The sequence below is a fragment of the Belonocnema kinseyi genome, chromosome 9 (assembly GCF_010883055.1).
Source record: "Belonocnema kinseyi isolate 2016_QV_RU_SX_M_011 chromosome 9, B_treatae_v1, whole genome shotgun sequence".
In the NCBI taxonomy this organism is placed as follows: Eukaryota; Metazoa; Arthropoda; class Insecta; order Hymenoptera; family Cynipidae; genus Belonocnema; species Belonocnema kinseyi.
This window is the reverse complement of record NC_046665.1, coordinates 56,971,669-56,995,777: the sequence shown is the minus strand read 5'-3', so window position 1 is coordinate 56,995,777 and position 24,109 is coordinate 56,971,669. Positions and strand designations below refer to the sequence as shown.

At 26.5% G+C, this 24,109-nt stretch overlaps 1 protein-coding gene and 1 non-coding gene across 5 annotated transcripts in view; one reads left to right on the top strand and one right to left on the bottom strand.

The window, feature by feature from the left end:
• The first annotated feature begins 5,836 nt into the window (after positions 1-5,836).
• Positions 5,837-24,109, top strand: part of LOC117179617 (aromatic-L-amino-acid decarboxylase-like) — a 34,191-nt gene continuing 15,918 nt past the window's right edge. The window contains exons 1-5 of one of the 4 annotated variants that reach the window (XR_004467938.1): positions 5,843-5,928; positions 12,319-12,359; positions 14,198-14,410; positions 16,950-17,183; positions 23,744-23,873. Coding sequence is in view for 1 of the 4 variants with exons in the window: in XM_033371611.1 (XP_033227502.1) it covers positions 14,210-14,410; positions 16,950-17,183; positions 23,744-23,873 (565 nt within the window). In the remaining 3 variants the exon portion in view is untranslated. Of the gene's footprint in view, positions 5,929-12,318; positions 12,360-14,197; positions 14,411-16,949; positions 17,184-23,743; positions 23,874-24,109 lie in introns of those variants that run through there. The other 3 variants (XR_004467937.1, XR_004467939.1, XM_033371611.1) reach the window with 3 other exon arrangements.
• Positions 23,564-23,635, bottom strand: Trnap-agg. The gene has a single exon. It is a non-coding gene; the product is annotated as a tRNA-Pro (tRNA).

Here is a 24,109-nt window from a genome sequence, read left to right as displayed (position 1 = left end):
TGAAAATTAAAATTCGAAAATTTTTTCTAAAGCCTCCAGGGGACTTCGTTTTCGCACGAAAAAATTTTATGTGCCCTTATTGCATCCGGACCCACATTTGTGGCCTTCTCTGAACATAGTTAAGCATTTCATCATCATCAGATAAGGATAAAATATCATTGAAAAACAGAGCCATATTTCCTTCCTGTATATTGCACTCACTGCACTTGCACTTCAATTTCCGGGTTATGTTACTTTAATCAGCGATTCAACTCCATAACCAGTCATGATTGGACGGTTAAGTTAACCCGTGATTATCTTCCCCTAATCATGATTAAAAGAATGGTGGATCGCAAAGTATTGATTAAATAAGTTTAATCAATGATTAGCGACTTAATCAGAGTTGGTGAAATAGGCCCTTAGTGTTGCCGTGGAGCAAGAAATCCCGAGAACTCGTCTCATTTCGCGTCATCTCGTGCCTCGACTCGGGTTTTCCAGCAAGTTGTGACAGATGTGCGCTAGCGGAGTGGACAGCTCGCGGGAGCGTGCTTTTGCCACTCTGACGTGCTAATGATAATTAGCGTTCTTTAATGAATATATAAAGTCAAAATATATTTACATATTATACGTGTTTATCCATTACTTATTAATTTGATATCAAACACAATTATGTTTCGATTTCTTTGAAAGATTGATCTTCATTTAATCAGCTTGTTATTTTGCTCATTTTTAAATTTTAATTAATGTGCAGAATTCCTGAAAAGAAATCTAATAATCCAACGACCGAATTTGGACAACCACTATAAAATGTTCCTATAACAATTTTAAAAAATAGGACAATTTTCCTGAAAAAGAAAAAAAAGAAATCTTTTACTGGAAAAAAATAAAAAAGAGAAGGGAAGAGATTTGGTTGAATACCTTCTCATGTCTTTCCTCTTATTTATTTAAACAAAAAAGAATTTTTTTTTACAAAAATTTTTATCTTCTTTCAACTTGAAATAAGCACATTTTATAATAATTGTCCAAATTTGCTCGTTGATTCTTGGTTTTATTTTCGGGAATTATGCACATTAAATAAATTTTTAATTACAGCCAAATAACATACTGATAGAATCAAGTGAACCTTTAAAAAAAATCGAAACATAATTCTGTTTGATATCAAATAAATCATTAATGGACAAAAAAGTATAAATGTAATTTTTTTGACTTTAAATATTCATTAGAGAACGTTAATTATTATTAGTGCGTCAAAGTGACATAAGGATGCTCCCGCGAGCTCTCCGCTCCGCTGGCGTACATCTGTCACAAAGTACTACTGGAAAAACCATAAACTTTTACGATATCACAATACTAATTTATAAATTTGAAAAATATTGCTTATCTTTATGATACAAGGACAAATTTTTAAATAATGGGAATACAACCATAACGTATATGATAGATTTGTTCGCATATTCGAGACGCATTCGAATGCCCGAAATAAGAACCTTTCTTGACATATCATAAACTACCAATAATATTCCTAAATTCCTGTAAGAAATTATTTACTTTGTTCACGAGACAATTTTGTTATATATTATGAATACATAACAGTACTATATTTAATGTAATTGTTCGCGTCTTCGAGACGAGTCGAATGATCAATTGACAAACCTGCGATGACTATTTTTTATTGATCAATTACTACTTATAAAGTAAAAAAAGTTACATTGTTTCTAGAAAGAAAACTTTATTTTAATTTCAAGTATAACAGTAATTTATGTTAAGAAGTTGTTCATTATAACAGAACACATCGATCAAAATTTGAATTGGCTTTCTGATTTTCTGAAAATAAGATTTTCTGTTATACAGAGACAGAAGCGTAAATAATATTCAAAGTACCTTTTCTCTTTTGTTATAGAAAAATCTCCCTCTATGAGTAAATTTATTTATAATTTCTACTAGGATTAAATCTTATATATGTAATAAGCGCCCGCTACTCTTGCTTTTTTGCTAGTTGTTACATCAAATAAATGGTGCAAGTAGCAATGGGTGAATCGAACATTTTTTAAATCCAATTGCTGAACTTGATATAGGTTAAGAGGTTAAAAGAGGTTAACTGGTATATGTCAAAGATAATGTTATTCTTGACTCTTTATAAGATATATCTAATTCTATTATTGAGCATACTGACCTCCCTGAAAATATATGATTTCAAATTCAAGCAATACTTTTTAAAAACACATAAACGTCCAAGAATTTGGTTTGATTAAAATATTTCATTATTGGATGTTTAACGTGTCAATGTTGTGTCGTGTCAATGTCATTAGAAAATTTCAAATTTTGTCATATTATAAATTGCCGGGAATGTTTTTGTTCGTGAATTTAAACACTCGCTAATATTATAAATTGTTCAGGAATTTTCCGAAGCAATATTTTTATATTTCAGTAAGTTTATGCTTTCGGAAATTTTCGATTTCGAATATTTATTTTTCGGGATTTTTACTTGTCCCTATTTTTTTACTTTTTTTGTATTTTCTAAGATGATAGTCTTCTAAAAAAATAAAGACTGAAATCTGAAAATCTCATATAAAAAGAAATAAATTAGTAATTTACGCCTTAAAAGACGGAAGTTAAGTCCATGATCAAGACCGCGACCATGACCTCGACTACTGTGTACAATTTGTATTGTACAATGAACCAGGAATTACAAGCGTAATATTCTCAAAAAACTGAAGTACTGACGTCAATTTAATTCTAAGCACCAATCAAGTGAAACGATACAATTTAGATTACATTTATAAATTCGTAAATTTGTACTTGATCATTTTGATTATAGAAATAAAAGAATATGCTACGAAATGTAAGATAATAAAAAAAATATATTCATTAATCAATAAATAAATAATAGTGTGATAAGAAAATAGGATCAGGAGAAAGAGAAAAATATGTAGGTTAATGAAATTTTTAATAAGAAAGTAACTTTTAACTTTCAACTTTCTTTTTTCAATCGGTTTTCCTATTTAATTTTCTTTCTTTCTTTTTAATAACTGTGATATAAAATATAATAATAAAAATACCATCTTAAGTCTGAAACATTAATTTTTATTATAATAATATACTAAAACTTGCAGGTTATTTTGCATCAAATTAATTATAATTATCAATATAATTTACTAAAAACATACACAATAAAAATTTTTCAATAAATAGGAATGCAAGGTTTTTAATTTTAAAAACTTTGAAACAACGACAAGTGAATTTTTAACCCACAAAACCTTTTTTAATATATCGATCAATCTGACGTATATTGATTATAAAATAATTTTGAAAACTTATTGAACAGTTTTGAATCTCAGGCGTTTAAAATTAAAATTTCGCGTGTATATGAAAAATATTTACCAAATTTAATAAAAGTAGAAATTATTTAATGATAAATAATATTATTGAAATAAAAAATTAAATTCAAGTAAAAATTCATTTCAAATAATTATATTACTTTCAAGATCAAACTCTAATAACAACTTTTATCTCTATTGTTGATTTTATAGGAATCCTGATTTTTCATTTCATTCATACTTTTAAAAAAAGGTCTTTATATAGAAAAGACGTTTTGTAAGTTTTAAACAATAAAAATAAAATTTTCATGCCTTTTGGTTAAAAATGATTCCAGATTAATTGAGGCTTAGATTTTTTTTCAATTCCCCTTTGTTCGATGCACATAATTATTTTTATTTAAATGAAAAATCTTTTGAGAATTTTCTTTGTTGAAATATCATCTTTTTGGTTAAAGATTTATCATTTTAGTTGAAATCTCATTTGCCGTTTTTAGTTGGATATTCAACTATTTGGTAAAAATCCATTTTTTAAACAATTAAACTGTTTTTTATATAAAATTAAAATCTTTTGGAATGATATGTCTACGAATACCTTTTTTTTTTTATTAAGAATGCATCTTTTTGATTGGCAATTTACCTTCTTTGTTTAAACTAATATTTTTGGTTGAAGATTCAATATATTATTTTAAAATTGGTCTTTCTTCGTAGAGAATTATTCTTATTGGTAGAAAATTTATGTATTTGGTTGAAAATTCAACTATCTGTTTTGGCTAAAAACTGATATTTTCGGATTATACAATTAAACTGTTTTATAGAAAATTCTGCTCTGTAAAAACATCTCGTTGAACATTAATCTTTTTTAGTTGAGGATTCAACTATTTTGTCGAAAATTGGCCTTTTTTGGATAATTTCAACTGTTTTTTTTTTATCTGAAATAAAAATTTTGTTGGATTGCAATATGTATTTTAATTGAAGATTCATTATTTTATTTAAAATTTCTTCTCTTTTGTTGCAAATTAATCTATTTATTAATTCATCATTTTGTTTAAATAATTATTTTTTCTCTCAAATAGAAAAACTATACATGAGCTTAGCGCGCGATTAACGATGCTAGTAAGCATTAAAAAAACAGCCATCGCAGGTAAAAATGTCGGTAGTGTGCCGGAGTTCGACACCGGCGCGGCGCACTACTGGCCCAGTACTACTCACTAGTACAGATAGGCGGTAGTTTGCCAAGCTGAGTTGTTTTAAATTGATGAGAAATGATATACTTAATTACCGTGAAAACATTTTTTTTGATAAAAAATATTTTTAAGTTCAATCCTGACGTATGACTGATCCAAAAATTACTTTCTATGTTTTACTAAAAAGTTAATAAAATAGTATAAAATGTTGGAAAAATGAAACTAGTGAACCAAATTTTTGTGAAAAAAGATTGAAAAATGTTAAGCTCTAGTTATTTTCAAGAAAAATTATTATGGATTTAAAAAAATTACATCTAATGTTATTGTGCAAAGTTGCTAAAATGGTATAAAATTATGGGAAACAAAGAACACTTGAGAAAAAAAACTTCTTGTCAATAAACTTGCAAATTTGTAAGTTCTCCTTTATAAACAATTATCTGATTCAAATAAACACGCCAGAATAGTAACCAATCAGCGCAAAGATTTGACAGCCAATCAACCCTGTTTTCTTCTGACCGATGAAAAATTGCATCGTGTCCGTAAAGACAGAAAACATCTGTGCCGCGCGTGTCCACAGGTGATGTCTCACAAATTTCGTGCGCAGCTGATAAAGGAACACGCAGTGACTTATACACTATAATTGAAGAAAAAACACAGAAAAAGAAACACAAATCCAGAGCCTACTTCGCACCTCTATTTTAAATACGGTCTTAGTTTAGTCGTCAGAATATTGTAAACGGACAATATTACTTCAAATAACTATTTTTCGACACCAGCCACTACTGGAACTCCGGCAGGCTATACTGGGCCAGTTCTGTGCCGGTGGTGTATTTCTACCTGGGATATAAAAATAAAAACTTGGATTCTAACTTTAAAGATATGAAAATCCATAAGTATTATTAAAATAATAATATAATATAATTAAAATATATAATAAATAATAATAATCAGAATAAAAATTTAATTAATTAATAATAAAAAATAATAATAATACAAAATCGTGGAATAAACTATAAACATTAGAAATTACTCGCATCTAATAAGTCTAATGATCGAATGTTGATCAGCCAGACCAGGTTAGCTTGTATGAATAATTCCAGCGTCCTGAGGAAGAATTCTATTTCCGATCATAGAAAGAATAAATTTGAATGAACGTAACGAATTGTCGATCGATGGCGAACAGTTCCCGTCGGGGCCGAAAAAATCTTCGTTTTCCGCCCCGCCTACAAATCCTACAAGGCCGAGTTTGTGACAATAACAATAACGAGAGATAGAAGATGAATGTGTACCAGATAGTAGGGGGTATATAAAAGAAAGGGTTGCATGCTCTAGAGTCATACCGTTGTTGCTTCTGCTCTACGCATGTCCTCCCGAGTGAAAATTTAAAAAATTTTTTTTGTTTTTTTTTACGTGAGTGAAAAATAGTTCCAGAAAAGTTATTCATTACGGTGAGTCAGGAAATTGAAGAGTTAATTACAAAATAATAATAATAATCTTTCAATTTATTTATTCGATTTATTACAATTTTTCGTAACTAGAAATTTCAAATTCAACTTTAAAAAAACAACAATATTGTAAGTAAATGCTTAAAATGAGCGATTTCAAACAGTTAAATCATCGAAATAAGCAATTTGGTTTTGTATTCTTTTTTTTTTAATTTTAATGTTCAAGATATTGTCTTAAAATTTCCGATTTTTAGTAGAAAATTCAAAACAATGATCTGTTTAAAATTGAAAAATATTTTTATTTGGTAAAAATAAAATAAAAGTTAAAAATGTAAAAGTTACCATAAACAAGTTTCCGTAAAAGCTTCGAATCAAAGTTTCCAAATCAACTCAAAGGTTGTAATTTCAAACAGTTAAATCAAATTTAGCAATCTCGTTTCGATTACTTAATTTTTTTATTTTCAATGTAATATATATTTTAAGATGTTGGATTTTATGTTCAAGATTTAAAAAAAACGAATTATTTGAAACTAAAAAATATTAGATTTGAAAATTTCAATAATTAATAATAATTCTGAATTAAGTGATATAAATGACACAATTTTAAATTAAAAAGTTTCAAACTTTGTTGTTCAAAATGAAAATAGATTTTGAAAATTATAATGAACAATTTGAAAATTTTCAATTTTTAATCGATTTAAATTTACTTAACATAACTCAAATTTGAACGGTTTTAAGTAAAAAGAGGTTTCAATCTCATAATTTTTGGTGTCTAAACATGCTCTCATTTCAAATTAGGTCCATATTCATTTAATTGACCAAATTTGGAACGTATTTAGAATAATTAAATTTGAAAGGTTTACAATTGAAAAATTTTCTATTCTGAATGGTAAATGTGATGGTGAAGTTATTTCTTTATCTCAGAAAAATGTTTCTTTTCAAATGTTATCTTAAGCAATACTTTTTTAATGCAAGAACATTTTAAAATTTGATCATTTCAGAAGTTTTAACTTCGAAGCTTTCAATTTAATTTTCAGTTTTGAATGGTTAAATTTTAAATTGCTAAATTTTTTAAATGGTTAAATTTTTAAATTGTTCAAATGTTAAATTTTTTTAACATATTTTGTGTTTTTAATTAAAAATTTTAAACATTATTTAAATTCAATATTTTTAAATTCTAGACCATTAAATTTTAAAGACCTTAAATTAGAAATTATACAAGTTTAATTCCTTTTTAATCCGTTCGAAACATTATTCTTTTTTAAGAGTGTTACCCAATTAAATTTTTTTCATTAATAACATTTTCAACTTAAAAATGTTGAAAATAATTTTAAAAAATGTAAACACTTTCAATTCTAAATTGTTTAGTATGGCTTTTAAAAAAATGTAAACTCAATATTTAAAAAATTTATTAATAATGGGTTTTTAAATATTGTTTATATTCATAATGTTATAAAATAAAGACCCACAGAAGTGGACGCGAGCTTTATGTGCTTGTTTATACTACAAGTAAAATTAACAATTGTTTAAGAATTCAAAATATAATATCTAAGAAATGTATGAATATTGAATTAGAATGAATGTGAAAAGAATCTTTTGAAAGTCTCAAATTTTAAAGTTTATTAAAAACTAAAAATTTCAGTCATCAACCATTAACATTTTCTTTATATGTCAAATAAAAAAACCTTGATTACTTTTTTCTTCGTTAATAGTGATTAACAATATTGATTTTTTATACAATATTATTTCGCAGGATTTGGGAGTAAATAAATGAATGATGTATTATTGTTGCAAATAAAGACCCGTTATGTTCCAAGAATAATTAAGAGATGAATTATAAATAGAAGGAAGTTCTTATTAACTGAAATAATTTGCAAAGTCAGCTGTAATGAGAATCGCGTGCGAATAAAATTGATATCCAGTTATGTAAATACAAGGTCATTTTATTTTGAGTAGCATTGACACTGATGGAAAATTGACACAATTTTGTTCATTTTGCCTAAAATAAAATAATTTTTCTACGTGTACTGAATTTAAAAAAATTGAGTTTGTATGTCAAATAATAATAATAAACATTTGCTTTTTTATGTAATATATCTTTATTTAATTTATTAACTTAATTATCGATATATTTATATAAACAAAAATTGAAATAGATGCCTGCACAATTTTTTTTATAAAGGAATAACTTAACCAGTTCAAGATACAAGAAAATTTAATCAAATTGTCATTAATGTCACGTAATGCCATAATGAAAAATTCTCTTTATCACGAATGTACTGCATGATAAAAACCATTGGATATAACTTTCTTCTCAGCACGTTGAAAATATGATATTATAATTTTGTTTATAAATTATAATTATGACTTGTAATTAATGTACATTTTTATGACTTCTATTTAATTTTACAAATTCGACTCATGTACAGAGTTTATATAACAATTGATAGATAAAATTTGTTAAAGAAAAAGAATGAAGAAATTGGAAAAGAAGTAAATCTTTTTTTATAATTTTTTAATTGTGACTAAATAATGATTCTTTCCTTATTTCAAAATTTGACTAAGAATACAATAGACATCATAACTGTGAGGATTAAATAATATGTGTTGATTAAATTCAATTTTTAGAGAAAGGAGAAAGTCTATGAATTCCGTTTAAACATGATAATCTGCTTCCGCTAGCTACAATTTCTTCGAAGAAAATGTAAATCATCAATGAAACTGTTTTTTTTTTGTTTTCTTGTTTTTTTCTGTTAAGGTAAAATCGTGTTTAAGGATGAATCTAATATTACTAATATTAATCTAATAATACCATTTTTTATATCTCCTTGCTTCTCGGTTTTTTGAACTCTCCATTCAATTGTTTAAAAATTAAAAACAATGGCCTTAACTTTTAAATCTATATTTAATTTTAAAATATATCATTCTAGAAAGAAAGTGATAGAATTTCAACTCCCTTCTAATGAAATTATTCAATTTTCAAAAGATTAATCTGAAAATTTTTAATTCTGTTTTGACTCAAAATTTTTCAATCTGAAATGATGTAATTCTAAACGATTTTATTTATAAATAATACAATTTCAATTCAAAATTTGTTAATTTGTTTCAATGTTTAAAAAATTATGATTTTATATTGTGTTTATTATGGGCTTTTGAATTGGTTATTTTTTTTTTTTTTAATTTCGGAAATAAAAATCCAGATACATCATTTTTGTCGCACGTAATTTCTAAATTTAGATATAAAATTAATATTGATACAAAATGTTTATATTTTCTAGTGTCTATTGTATAAAATAATTCAATATTTTTCAAAAATGCAGAGACAAACAAACCATTCTATTTTTATGAAAAATAGAAAATATATTGTAAATACTCTTTGATATAATGATTTTTTTATGGAAAATAATAATTTTAGACAAAAACATAACGTGAAATAAAAATAATTGTTTAAAATGTTAGATCTTCTTTCGAATCAATTTTTTTTGGTTTAAAATCACTTTTTCCTGCCGAAAAATATTAACATAACCTAAAATAGTTTCGAAATTGTAAATCTTCTTTGAAATCTTTAACGAATTCCGGTATAAAACACCCACAAAATCATGAATTGTACAAAAATGATTTTTGTTTTAAATTGTTAAAAGATTTAAAATCTTGTTCAAATTATATTTTTATTCTTTTTTTACAATACCAATTCTTTGTATACGGCGAACGTAACCTAAAATTGTTAAAATATGTGAAGTTTCTTTAAAATAAAAGTTAGAAATAAATAAAAGAAACAATTTCCAACCGAAAACACTAACAAAATAAATAATTGATTAGGTTTTAAATTTTATTATTTATAAAAAACTTGATTTAAATAGAAGGATTCTTTGTTCAAAAATATGAATTTTTGATAAATCACACTGACATAATTTAAATATGTTAAAAAGTTGTAGATATTCGTTGAAATCTAATAATTTTTATAGGCATTGTAACTCTTCTTCAAAATCGATTTTTTAAATCTACTTTTTTATCAGTGGAAATACAAATTTTTTACGAAAAATACTTACATAATCTAAACTTCCCAGGAAACAAAAATACATTGACTTCTTTTGAATGGGTTTCGAGGGCTTTTGAATTGCGTATCTGTCACTGGAATTCCAGATTGCCGCCGATTGGTTTTTTAAAAACTTTTAGTCGTTATAATTTTGTCGACCAACTTACATGCCGCAAAAGCCTTTACAACTTCTAGAACTGAAATAGCAAAAGGAATCTTGTAGACTTGCGCATGATTTCTTTTAATCTTTCGATCATTTATAAATTTGAAAAATCGTGTGAAATATGGCAGCTTAACCTAAAAAAAGTCGGTCTCATTGAACAAGAAGGAAACCGATTCAATGTGACCTTGCATGAAATGTTCATTGCAGTAGATGGCAGATTCAAAGCTACTTGAGAAAATGACCGATTCACATAGTCGCAAACCGATTCAGTTTTAACTTTCTGAATCTGGAAATGACAGATACGCAATTAACAGAGTCGTCTTTTGAATGTATTCTTTTATCCTAGATTGTTAAAAGATTCTAAATCTTGTTCAGATTATAATTATTTTTAGTTTAAAACACCTATATTTGGTGCGAAACATTAACGTAACCTATACAGCGGTTTAAGAATGATTGATCTCTAAAAATTACTAATTTTTGTTTTAAAATAACTCTAAACAGCAAAAAACACTAGCGAAACCAAAAGAAGTTTGATTAAAAATATTCCGGTGTAAAACGCTGTCATAACCTAAAACTGTTGAAAATTGCGAATCATCTTATAACATTAGAGAAATTACAGTTTATAGGCCGTGATTTTGAATGATTGTTGAATTAATAATTAATTTTCGCATTATGATAATTTAAAAATAGCTGCAATCCTTATTCAATTATTTAAACAATTGTCGCAAAAAAGTACAGAGTTTGATAATGTAATTAATATGTTCAATCTTCTCGTAGAATAATTTGAAAATGTCTTTTCAACGATTCCTTATTGCTATGTCTTAATAATTAAAAAAATATATATTTATTTCAACCATTCTTGTTTAAGAAGCTCATGTTTACTATTCTTTTATGAATAAGCTTAATTATTTTTACGGAATGGAGCAAAAATGGCTTGATTATTGGTCAAAAAATTAAAGTCTGAATTTTTTATTTATTTTTTTTCGTTTGCATGTAATAAGGGCCTAACTATGAATTGGTCCATATGTGCCTCAACGCGTACGCAGTCGCATAGAGCTGCACCGCTGCTAAGGGCTGACAAGTTTTGGTCCGCGGAAAGTGAATTCTCACTTTCTTTTTTAAATTTAAAATTGAATTTTTTATCAGCATCCAAAGTTTTCTTTTTATTAGGCTTACATGTGTGCCTCGAGCAAAAAAATCTTTCTCCCTTTCTCGAAATATACTAATATTTTTAAATAAAACTTTTTTTATCGATTTAGCAACTCGACTACATAAATTTGAATTCTCCTTTATGATATTCAATAGATAGATATTAAATTGTCCTATTTTTAAAGTTGGATTCTTTATTTTCGTCTAAATTTGAAACACGTGTGCTACTCGACCAAAAAAATCTTTCTGCCTACATTTTCACGGAACCTAATAACATGTTCCAATAAAACATTTAAGGCTTTAGTTTAGTACTGATTTGTGTCGAAAATAATTTTTCTGTTTTTTTTTTTAAATAAAAATATCGATTTTCGAGGACGTTTTTTGTCCCTGTTGTAAAGTCGTGAAACTGTGGGACCGAAATAAAACCTTTCTAATTTTTTAATAATGATATTTTGTAAAAACGTAACTGTTTGGCTTAAAATTCATGTACTTTGCTAAAAATTTGTCATATTTCTTGAAAATTCAACTATTTAATTGAAAATTAATTAATTTGATTAAAAATGCGCCTTTTTCGATAGAAAAGTAACCTTCTTGTTTGAAAATTCATCTTTTTGGTTGAAGATGTAACTATTTTGCTAGAAAATTTAACTATATGGTTTAAAGTTTTTTCTTTTTTGGGTGAACAATAATTTTTGTAACCGAAAATTTAACTATTACATTTTTTTCGTAGATTTATTTTTTTAATGTGAAAATTTATATTTTGGGTTTAAAATCCATTTTTTTGCCAAAAGTGATTTTTTTTCACTTGAAAATTTAACTATTTTATTTATTATTATAAATGTATCCTTCTTAGTTGAAAATTCAATTATTTTGTTGAACATGCAACTATTTAGTTCAAGATACATGTATTTTGCAATTTTTTTATTGGAAAATTAATATTCTTGCTTCAAAATTTTTTGTTTTATTTAAAAACTGAAAAATTTGGTTGAAAATTCAACTATTCGGTCAAACATTCTTATATATTGTGAAAAATTTGTCTTTTTAGGTATAAGGATTCACTAAAAAGTTAACTTTTTGGCCAAAAATGTAAGTGTTTTGTTTCAAATTAGTTTCTTTTTGTTGAAAGTTATTTTTCATCAACCGAAAATTGAACATCATTTTGTGTCTTTTTGTGTGTAAAATTATGATTTTTGTTTGAAAATGCAAACATTTGATTAAATGTTCGAGTATTTTGTGAAAAATTCGTCTTCTTCTGATAGGAAATTAATCTTCTTGTTTAAAAATTCAATTATTTGTTATTATCTGTTATTTTAAATATCTCTTTTTTTAGGTGAACATAATTTTTTGGTGGAAAATTTAACTATTCCATTTTTGATTGTGAGTTTATATTTTTTGGGTGCAAATTCATCTTTTTCTTTGAAAACTTAACTATTCAATTGAAAGTTCAACTACGATGTTTAAAATTCATATAATGGCTGGGGATGCATTATTTTAGTTTGAAATTCATTTATTTTGGTGAAAATTTAACTATTTCTTTGAAAATTAGTTTCTTTTTTCATTATTATTTTTTTAAATTAAAAATATAACTTCCAGTTTTGTTAAAAACTTATCTTTTCAGCTGAAAATACAACTATAGGTTGAACATTCGTATTTTTTGGTTACAAATTAAAATACTTTCTTGAAAATCAAACAATCATATCAAAAAATATTCTTTTTAGTTTATCATTAAACTATTTGGTTGAAAATTAGACTTTTCTGATTCAACTTATTTTGGTCACAAATTATTCTACTCTGTACAAAATTCAATAATTTGGCTAAAGTCATTTTTTATGACGATTTCTTAGTTTAGTTGGAAAGTCATCTCTTTAGTTGAAAATTGAACTATTCTGTTTAAAAAATCATAGTTTTTTGGTTGACAAATTATGTTATAGCTGAAAATTTGACTATTCTAGTTGAAGAATTATCATTAATTTAAAATTCAGCTGAAAAATGTATACTTCATAGTTAAAAATTTAACTCTATGGTTCGAAATTGATTTTGTTTGGAAATTAAACTACTACGTTGAAAAATCATCCATTTTGTTTCAAAGCTTCCTAGGGCCAAAACCGTTCATCGAGAAAATTGTACGAGGTCTGTTCAAAAAATACGCGGATTGAGATCATAAAAAAATGTACTTTATTTGGAAGTTACACGTCTGGGTACGCTTCTTTTGTGATGGCTTTCAGCTTCTTCGTCGCATTTGCCTTAATCTCCGAAATCGTCTCAAATCTTCTTCCTTTGAGGAGTTTTTTAAATTTTGGGAACAAGAAAATGTCACATGGAGCAAGGTCAGGTGAGTATGGGGGGGGGGGGACGAACAGTAGTCGATTGTTTGCCCAAAAACTCACGAGTTTTGAGTGCTGAGTGAGCTGGAGTGTGGCACAAATTTCGCAGTGACGCGGTGCATCTTCAATTTTTCGGTCAAAATCTCGTAACAAGATCCAATTGATATCCCACACTTTTCGGCAAGCTCCCTAATGGTCAGACATCGATTTTCGCGCACCATGGTGTTCATTTTAGCAACGTGTAGGTCGTCAGTTGGCGTTGAAGGACGCCCAGGACGCTCATCATCGTCAATCGACTGTCTGCAACCCTTGAAACGTTCATGCCTCTTGAAACATGCAGTACGCTTCATGGCAACATCACCATAGGCCGTCAACAAATGAAGATATCTGCGACTGGAATACCGCGTTTTAAACAGCTGATCTGGACGAACTTAGCGACACCAAGCGGATTCTCCTGAAACCAACTCGAGCCGCGAAATTCAAACAGTCCGCGTACTTTTTGAACAGACCTCGTATAGGTGGTTATAGAATGCGGCCCCTTAATAGATTTTGAATAAATAAATAAAAATTATTTAAAGAGAATTTCTGCTCTGTTTAAAGAATATTTGAGCAATGGATGATCAAGAATTTCGCGATTTTGGCAAAGCCATGGTTGATTACATAGCTGATTATAATGAAACTCTGAGGGACAGAAGTGTCCTTCCTAACGTGGAACCAGGATATCTCAGTCAAATGGTACCGAATGAAGCTCCATACAAACCAGAGTCCTGGCAGGATGTCCTCAAGGATGTTGAAAGAGTTATAATGCCTGGGGTAATCATTTTAATTCGATTATTGTTAATTTTAATATCTTTAAACTGAATTTGATTTTATAATTGGAATGTTCTATTATGGTTTTTAATTTTTAAAAAGAAGTTACAAATTCTAAAAGACCAAAACGAGCACACAAGATAAATAAATTTAAAAAGTGTGGTTTAGAAAGATTTTTCGTCTGGCGATTCTTTTCCAAAACGCAAAAAGAAAGGCAGAATTAATTTAATTTGTTTTAAAATCAGAATCAATTCAAAATGCAGCGAAATTTTTTATCACAAAAGGATTTACAAATTTTCTTTAAAATCGCTTTTTTTGTAATAGTGACAAATTTTATTAAAAATTAAAAATTAAAATGTACAGAAAAACTACGCGAAATAAAAGGAAACCTAAAAATATGGCAAATTAAAAAATTCAAATTTCAATTTGTAATAATTCCATTTGTCGGCCAAACTATATAACGCACGAAAAAAATTTCGAGAATTGATTTTTTTTGAACATTGAAAATATTGTTGACAAATCAAAAATCCTAATTTTGAGTCAAATAGCGTGAGATATGTTGTGATAACTAGAATTTTAATTTATTTAGAACATAAAAAAATTATAAAATTATTTAATAAATAACATCTCTTTGTTTTTTTTAAATTTTAATATGCTCACTCCTACCCCAAATTTTTTCGAATCTTAAAAAAAATAAAACAAATTTTTTGTTTATAATTTTATTTTACTGAAATTCTTCTTACAATCAGTTTTCCCAGTTTTTAGCGCTAATTAGTATTTTTGGTAAGTTTTTTTGATGCAAATTGTGGATAATACATTAACAATTATTTTATACAGGTAATCAGATGTCTTAAAATTTTATTAAACTATTTGTTTGTTCTCAACTTCTTAGTCAGTAGAGAGAGGAAAGACTCAATTAATTCTATAAAAATAGTTTATAAAAAAAGTATTATTTTGTATAACAATATTCTATTAGATTAAATCTAGAAAAGTGCGGTTTTATTTAAAAATTCAAACTTTTTATAAATTTTTTACGAAGAGCCAGATATTTATTATTCAAAGTTAACAACAATAATTGTTTGAAATATTCACTATTATTTATAACAATATTCTCCCATAATAATGCTAGAAAGTGACGTTTTTCCTGAAATGTTTAAAGTTTTTTAGACTTTTGATTTACGCTAAAGTAATAATTAACCAAAGTTAAACAAATAATTGTTTGAGCAATGTATTATTATTTATAACAGTATTCTAAAGAAAATAATGCTAGAAAGTTGCATTTTTCTCTGATATTTTAAAACATATTTTAACTTTTTACTTACTATCATGTAATAAATTATCGAATTCAACAAAAATAATTATTTAAATAACCTATTATTTTTTATAACTCTCTTCTTCAAGAGTAAAGCTACTAAAAATATAGTTTTATCTCAAATTTCACATTTTGTCAACTTTTTTCTTCACAAAGTAATAATTATTTATAACTAACAAAATTAATTGTTTCATTAAGTTATTATTATTTGCAACAATATTTTCTTAGGATTATTCCAAACTTTTTTCTAACTTTTCATTAGGTCAGTACATAATTATTCAAATAAAAAAATTATTTAAGCAACTGCTTATTGTTTATAACTATCTTTCTTTAGATTAATCCTAGAAAGTGGTAATTTTTGTCTAAAATTTCCAACTTTTTTCAACTATTCATTTAGAGTGAGGTGATAATTAATCAAAAATTGCAAACAAAATTGTTCAAAGAATTTATCAATTTTCATCATAATATTCTATTAGAATAATTCTAGAATCTTGTGGTTTTTTCTGAAAATTCGAAATTTTTTCAAGTTTTTAGTTACAGTGAGTTAATAATTAATGTAACTTAATAAACTAGTTGTTCTAAACCTTTTAGTATTGTTTATAACTATTTTCTTGAATAATTAATAAATATCGAATAGGATTCTATTATTCTTGAACAACCTGTTTCTTTTTTGTATACTTTTTTCTGAAATAAAAACTAAAAAATTATATATTGACCTTTTATTTCACACTAGAATTGTTAGCAATTATTAGCCATTTAATTGATATCTCTTTAATTTATTTATATAAGTGTATTATCATCGTTCTCAACTTATTTTCTTTAGTAAATGTACAGGAGTGGCGGGGGGGGGGGGTAATAGTATGCACTGAGCGGCTATATATTTTTATCTAATGGGGTTTTTTTTCGTTTGATTCATGCTGAAATGATAAAAAGAATGATTTATACAGGTGTGAATTACTGAATGTCCTCCCACCTTCCCTAATAATTCAATCCTTTGCTTTTATCTCTACTTCAATATAGAATTATAGTTTTTTAAAAATTAGAAAAAGATTCAAAATACTTCATTCCGAAAAAATGTGACACCGTTTAAAGAATGATTCGCTATATTTACTTATTATTAGTTCATACGTGAGAAATCAAAGAAATAAAGAAAAACTTTATTAGAAGATAGTTATAAAGAATAATAAATTGTTTAAATAATTTAAAGTAATTCTTCTTTTGAAATTATAGGTTACACATTGGAATTCGCCACGTTTTCATGCTTACTATCCAACTGCAAACTCATATCCAGGGATAGTAGGAGAAATGCTGAGTGCAGGAATAGGTTGTATCGGATTTTCCTGGATTACCTCACCAGCCTGCACGGAACTCGAAGTAGTCACGATGAACTGGCTTGGAAAATTATTAGGCCTACCAGAAGAATATTTAAATTGTAGTGATGGCCCTGGAGGAGGCGTAATTCAGGTAATTAAATTACATAACAAAGTTCCTACATTTAATTATAGACATGGCATAGAAAAATATAGTTTTTTATCTGTAAACGCAGAAAACATAATTTCTTGAACCAAAAAAAAAACTTTTTTTCTTGGATATGCATGAAAGTTCGGTTGAATAAAACAAGTTCTGGTTGATTTAACAAAATATTTGATTAGCTTAACCAATGTTTTTTGTTGAATCAACCAAACACTCCATGCACTAGTAATCTAAAGTTTTAAAAGTAATTGAGACTAATATACTTGTAATCTGGGGTAATCCATTAGTAGTTGAAGGTTTTCAAAATAATCGAGAGTAGTCTACTTTTAATCATGTAATTCGGCGTAATGCACTAATAATCCAAAGTGTTTAAAGTAATCCAACCTAATATACTTGTAATCTGCAATAATGCACTAGTAATATAAGATTTTCAAAGAAATGCAGCCTAATCTACTTGTGTTCCTATAATAAGGAGTAATCCACTAGTAACCCAAGGTAATCAAAGTAATTTAGCCTAATCTACTTGTAATCCGTTGTATTGCACTAGTAATTCAAAGGTTTCAAAGTAATTCAGATAAATATACTTGTAATTTGGGGTTATGCACTAGTAACCCGAGATTTTCAAATTATTCCAGACTAATCTACTTGTAATCCGAAGTAATGCACTAATAATCCAAAGATTTCAAAGTAATCCAGCCTAATCTACTTGTAATTTGCGGTAATGCACTAGTAATCTAAAGTTTTCAAAGTATTTCAGACTAATCTACTTGTAATTTGGGATAATCCACTAGTAATTTAAGTTTTTCAAAGTAATGCAGCCTAATCTACTTGTGTTCCTATAATAAGGGGTAATCCACTAGTGACCTAAGGTTATCAAAGTAATTCAGCCTAATATACTTGTAATCCGGTGTATTGCACTAGTAATTCAAAGGTTTCAAAGTAATTCAGATTATTATACTTGTAATTTGGGGGTATGAACTAGTAATCCAAGATTCTCAAAGTAATTCAGACTAATGTACTTCTAATCTGGGGTAATCAATTGATAAACCAGGGCTTTCAAAATAATTCGGACTATTCTTCTTGTTATCCGGAGTAATGCACTTGTAATCCAAAATTTTCAAAGGAATTCAGACCAATTCACTTGTAATCTCAAGTAATCTACTAGTAGCTCAAGGCTTTCAAATTATTGCAGACTAAGCTGCTTGTGAACCAGAGTAATGCACTAGTAATTGAAAGTTCTCAAAGTAATTTAGACTGGTCCACTTGTAATCTTGTGCAATCCATAAGTAACCTAAGGATTTCAAAATAGTTCAGACTAATTTACTTGTAATCCAGATTAATCTACCAGTAGTCCAAGGTTTTCAAAGTAATCCAGATAAATATACTTATTGTCCGCAGTAATCCACTAGTATTCCAAGGTTTCCAAAGTGATCTAGCCTAATCTACTTGCATTACAGAGTAATCCATTAGTAATCCACGTTTTTCAAAGTCATTCAGACTAATATACTTTTGATCTTCTAATCCTAAGTAACGCATTAGTAATCCGAAGTTTTCAAAGAATTTAGACAAATATACTTATTATTTAGGGTAATCAGTAATGCAAGGGTTTCTAAATAATTCAGACTCATATAATTTTAATCTGTCGTAATCAACTACTATTCCAAGGTTTTGAAAGTGATCCAGTATACTTGTAATTTACTTGGAATACAAAGTAATACATTAATAAGCCACGGATTCCAAAGTAATTCGGACTAATAAACTTGTCATTCGCCATAATCCACTTGAAATTAGGGGTAATCTACTTGTAACCTATTTATAATATGAAGTTACCCCCTTCAAATTCAGGATAATACAGTTAATTCGGTGTAATCCAATTAATACAAGTAATCCGCTTATAATGCGAATGATTCTGGTTAATTTAGGCATTCCAAGTTCTTAAATTGTATTCTAGGTATTTTAAAGTAATTTACTTAGTTCACAAAATAATTATAAAGTATTTTTGATGAAAATTTCTTCTTTTTTTTGTTTCTTAAAAATCATTTTTTTAACTGAAAATGTAATCCATGTTAACACTATAGTTTAAAAAAAATCCTTTTCGGCCGAAAATTAATATTTTTGTTTAAAATTAATTTAATTTGGTTGAAAGTTCAAGTATTTGGTAAGGTTATAAAATAATTTTTTTGAACTAAAAATTTAATTATTTAATTCTTAACAAAAATTGTGTTTCATAGTTGAAAATTCATGTATATTGTTAAAATTTCTTTATTTTTTTGTAAAAAATTAATCCTCTTGATTGAAAATTCAACTATTTGGCTGAAAAATCATGTATTTTGTTACAAATTGGTCTGTTTTAGTAGAAAAATAATATTTTTTATTTAAAATTGAAGTATTTTGTTGAAAATTTCTTTGTTTATTAAAAATCCATATCCTCGGTTGAAAATTAAGTTATTTAGTTGAGAATTAAAAAATTTTGTTTTGAGGCAACATTTTAAGTTAAAAAGTTAAATGTTTTCTTAGAAATTTGGCTTCACGGTTAAGAATTGAACTATTTTCATTTCTTTTAAATCATTGTCTTTTTTGGTGAACATTAATTTTCTACCTAAAAATTAAACCATTTCAGTTGAAGATTTATTATTTTACTTGAAAGTTCATCTCTTTGGTTGGAAATTTAACTGTGTTGTTGAAATTTCTTTTTTTTTTTGCTTGAAATTATAAACCGAAAATTTCCCTATTTCTTTTTCGGTGAAAAAGTCGAATTTTTATTTAAAAATTTGTCTTTTTTTAGTTCCAAATTTAACTACTTAAATCAAAATTCATGTATTTTTTGCCGATTACTTGTCTTGTTAGATTCAACTGATGTTGATTGAAAACTAAAATATATTTTTTTTTATATCAAGCATTACATTTAATTCCAAACATTCATCTTTTCTAGTTAAAAATCCCAAAATTTGGTTGACAATTAAATTTTTGGTTGAAATTATAATTTCAATTTGAAATCTTCAAAAAGCTTTGATAATTTTTTCAAGAATCTGAGAAAAATTATATTGATATAATCCTAAAAATACATTAACAAGTAACGTTCAAGAATGAATAGTTATTAGAAATTTTAATTTTATATTAACAATATAATTTCCCCCATTTAAATTGAAAAATATTATCAAATATGTTGCGAAGTTAAATTTTGTTGACAGCACGTCGCAGTGTTAGGCCAATTCAAAATAGTTTTAGTGAAAGGAAAACTACTATTAAAGTATTGTGCAATAACATAAAAAATATCGATGATTTATAATATATTTTATTCTACCCAATTAAAGGCAGAATACAAAACAGATTTGCTGAAAAAATATTTTGTATCATAGTGCCAGCAGCTTCCAAATTTGCTTATACAATTTGTTTATAATGATCAATGAAACATTTTATTAATAATTTTTGCGTATTAGATGTTACTATAAATAAAGTTGTAAAAATGATCATTATTTCAACTTTATTTCTTAAGCCTAAAGTGCAATCAAAAATTTCTAAAATCAACCCTCTTTAGAATTTAGTTCAGTTTATTGAAAAAAGAAGGTCAGAATCGAATAAAAATGGTCAGCTCTAGACTGTTTTGGAATAAATGCAGACGTTTTGCCCACTGTGCACCAGGGTAGAATTTTTTTTGTAAACGGGGTTTTACCATATGAGGTTACATTAAAAAGATATGAATTTTAATATGTAGAAAAAATTATAATTAGCAATAAACAACCAATTAGCCCTTAGCACAAAGAGGCACATCATTTTCAGGAATTGGCATTAAAAAATTTACCACGTGCATGATTGCTTTCAGTAAATAAATTAACGATCAGGTGTACACCACTCATTAATGATTTAATAATTTTAAAAAAAACTGTAATGGCATAGATTGTATTCTGAGTCTGATTATTTTCTTGTGCGTTAGGTAACCTTTTTCCATAAAATTAAATTAAACATTATTATTGCTGAATATGCTTTTGAAAAACGTAGTGGATACAAATATTTCTTGATAAACAGATCAGAGTAATTATGTAAAATGTAATTTATTTGTATAATTTACTATTTATATCAAATTTTTTAAATTATATTTAATATTTTCCGTTATATTCTACTTGACACAGCATTATTCTTGCATAGAACATGGTGAATTATGCACCATAAATTAATCAAATATAATTGATAGATTTGTCAGATTTAATTCTTATTAATTTTAAGCTTGCTCCTGGATGATTAAATGTGATTGTAATTTTTTTATAATTAATTTAGAGCATATATGTACATTTTTAAAGTATCCTATCGCAAATACTATATTCTATGTTTATTATATTATTTTCTTCTTATGACTATGATACTGAATGTTCAATAACTTTTTTTTCATTGGAAAATCAGTTAAAAGTGACTAGATTTTTAGTTAATTTTTCCGCATATTTATTTATTATGTATATTATTTATTTATCTTATTATTTGCTTATAAATCATCTATTTTATTAAAATCCGAAGAATAATTTAAATATGGTCTAGTCTTTTAGTATTTCTTATAATCTACTAGTGCTTTTATATTTAAAATACGTTTGAGAATGTATACATTGTTTGTGATATCAAACTAACAGAAAAATTATTTGTTTAAAATGTCGCTGTTAATTGAATATTAGGGTCAAAATTATCGAGGGGCAAGACTTCTAGATTTCGAGATATTTCATAGATTTCAAAAATTTTATACGGTTTCAACGGACTTTAAAAAGATTTCAGAAGATTTTAAATATTTAAAAATATATAAAAATATTTAAAAAGATTCTAAAAGATATCACAATATTTCACAAACATTTAACAAAGATTTCAAAGTTTTTTAGGATTAAAAAGACTTCACAAAGGCGTGCACATAATATTTCAAAGATTTCTAAAGTTTTCAAAAAATTTAAGAAGATTTTAAAGATTTTAAAAGGTTTTAAAAGGTTTTAAAATAATTTAGAAGATTTAAAAATATTTCAAATATCTCCCAAAGATTTCGAATTAAAAAGTTCCAAATTATTTTAGAAGATTTAAAATTATTTAAAAGATCTAACATAGATTTCATAAAGATTTTAAAGATTTGCAACATTTAAACATCTTTTTTATGTTTTAAAAAGATTTTAAGGATTTCAAAGATTACTACATTGATGAAAAATATTTCTCAAACGCGCGTACATAAGGTTTCAAAAATTTCTAAAGGTTTGTGAAATTTAAGAAGCTTTGAAAACAATTCAAAGATTTCAAAGGATTTCAAGGATTTCAAGGATTTCAAAGATTTCACAAAGGTGTGTACATCAGATGTTAAAGATATCTAAACATTTAAAAGGATATTAGAAAATTTCATAAGATTTCTATAATTTCAGAATTTTCTAAAGATTTCATAAAGATTTCAAAAACACTCCAGAAAGATTTCAAAGATTTTAAAAGGTTTCAGAATTTTTGGAATATTCATAGCAATTTCAAAGATTTTACAAAAATTGATAATATTTCTCAAAAGCGTGTTAAATATTTCTAAAAGTTTTCAAAGATTGTAATAGAATATTTAAAAAATAAAAAAATATAAAAACATTGTTAATAGATTTCAATTATTTCGAAAGTTTTTAGATTATTTAAAGACATTTAAAAAGTCTCAGAAAGTTTCCAAGGATTTCAAAGATTTAAAAAGGCCTGAACATGAGATTTTAAAGATTTCAAAAGATTGTGCAAAGATTTCAAACGGTTTCCAAAGACTCCAAAAAGATTTCAGAAAAATTTTTAATATTTCAAAAGATTTGTGAAGGTTTAAAAAGATTTCAGAAGATTTAAAAATATTTTAGTAGATTTCAAAATATTAAAAAAATTGTAAGTACTTCAAAGATTAAAAAAGATTTCCAAAATTACAAGAATTTCATAGATTTTACAAAGACGTTTACATCAGTTTTAAAAGATTCCAAAAATGTTAAAGGATTTCAAAGATTTCAAAAGCTTTCAAAAGATTACACGACGATTTAACAGATTTCTAGGTTTGCAAAGTATTTAACAATTAGTTATTTACAATTTTTCAGTTACTTTCAAATTTTATTTTGAAGTTCAAGATCATCAGTTTGAAGTAGAATTGTTTATATTTAAAAAATTCAATCATTGCGTAATAATTACTATTTGTAAATTTAAAAAAAGATGCAGCAGCACACCAATCTTTGTCCACTAAAAAATGCAATTGCTTATTTTTTACATACATAACACGGTTATTCAATAAAATTTTTTACAGAAAAGGGAAACTAGCAAAACTTGATTCATGGACCTGGAAAACCTGGAAAAGATCTTAACATTGTTCTTAAGAATCGTTGTGACACCCTAGTAAATTAAAAAAAAAAGGGCTCGTCCGGGATTTGAACCCGGGACCTCTCGCACCCTAAGCGAGAATCATACCCCTAGACCAACGAGCCAACATATATGTTGGTTAAAAAATTCGGAGAGTACTCTTAGGTGTCTAGATATGGCTGAAAATGATATGAGAGTATGTTGTATAAAACAATTAAAAATTATTATTACAGGGATCGGCTAGTGAAGCTACTTTAGTTGCGTTATTGGCTGCCAGAGAAAGAACCGTACGGCGCGTCAAAAGTTTACATCCTGAGTGGGATGAAAGAACTATAAGGTCCAAGTTGGTTGCATATACGTCTGGTAAGTTATCAATATTATAAAACAATTACGATTATAATTATAAGATCTATGGAATGCATGTACAATTGTACCTAATCAATACCTTTTTTGTATAAAATTAATCTTTATAATCTTCATAAGTTGTAGATATAAGTTTTGTTTAAGGGCATGTGACACAGCTAAATACCTATATTACCGACGACAGTTTTTCAGTTCACTGAATGTTTTTTTGAACCTAAGAACTTTTTTTGTAAATA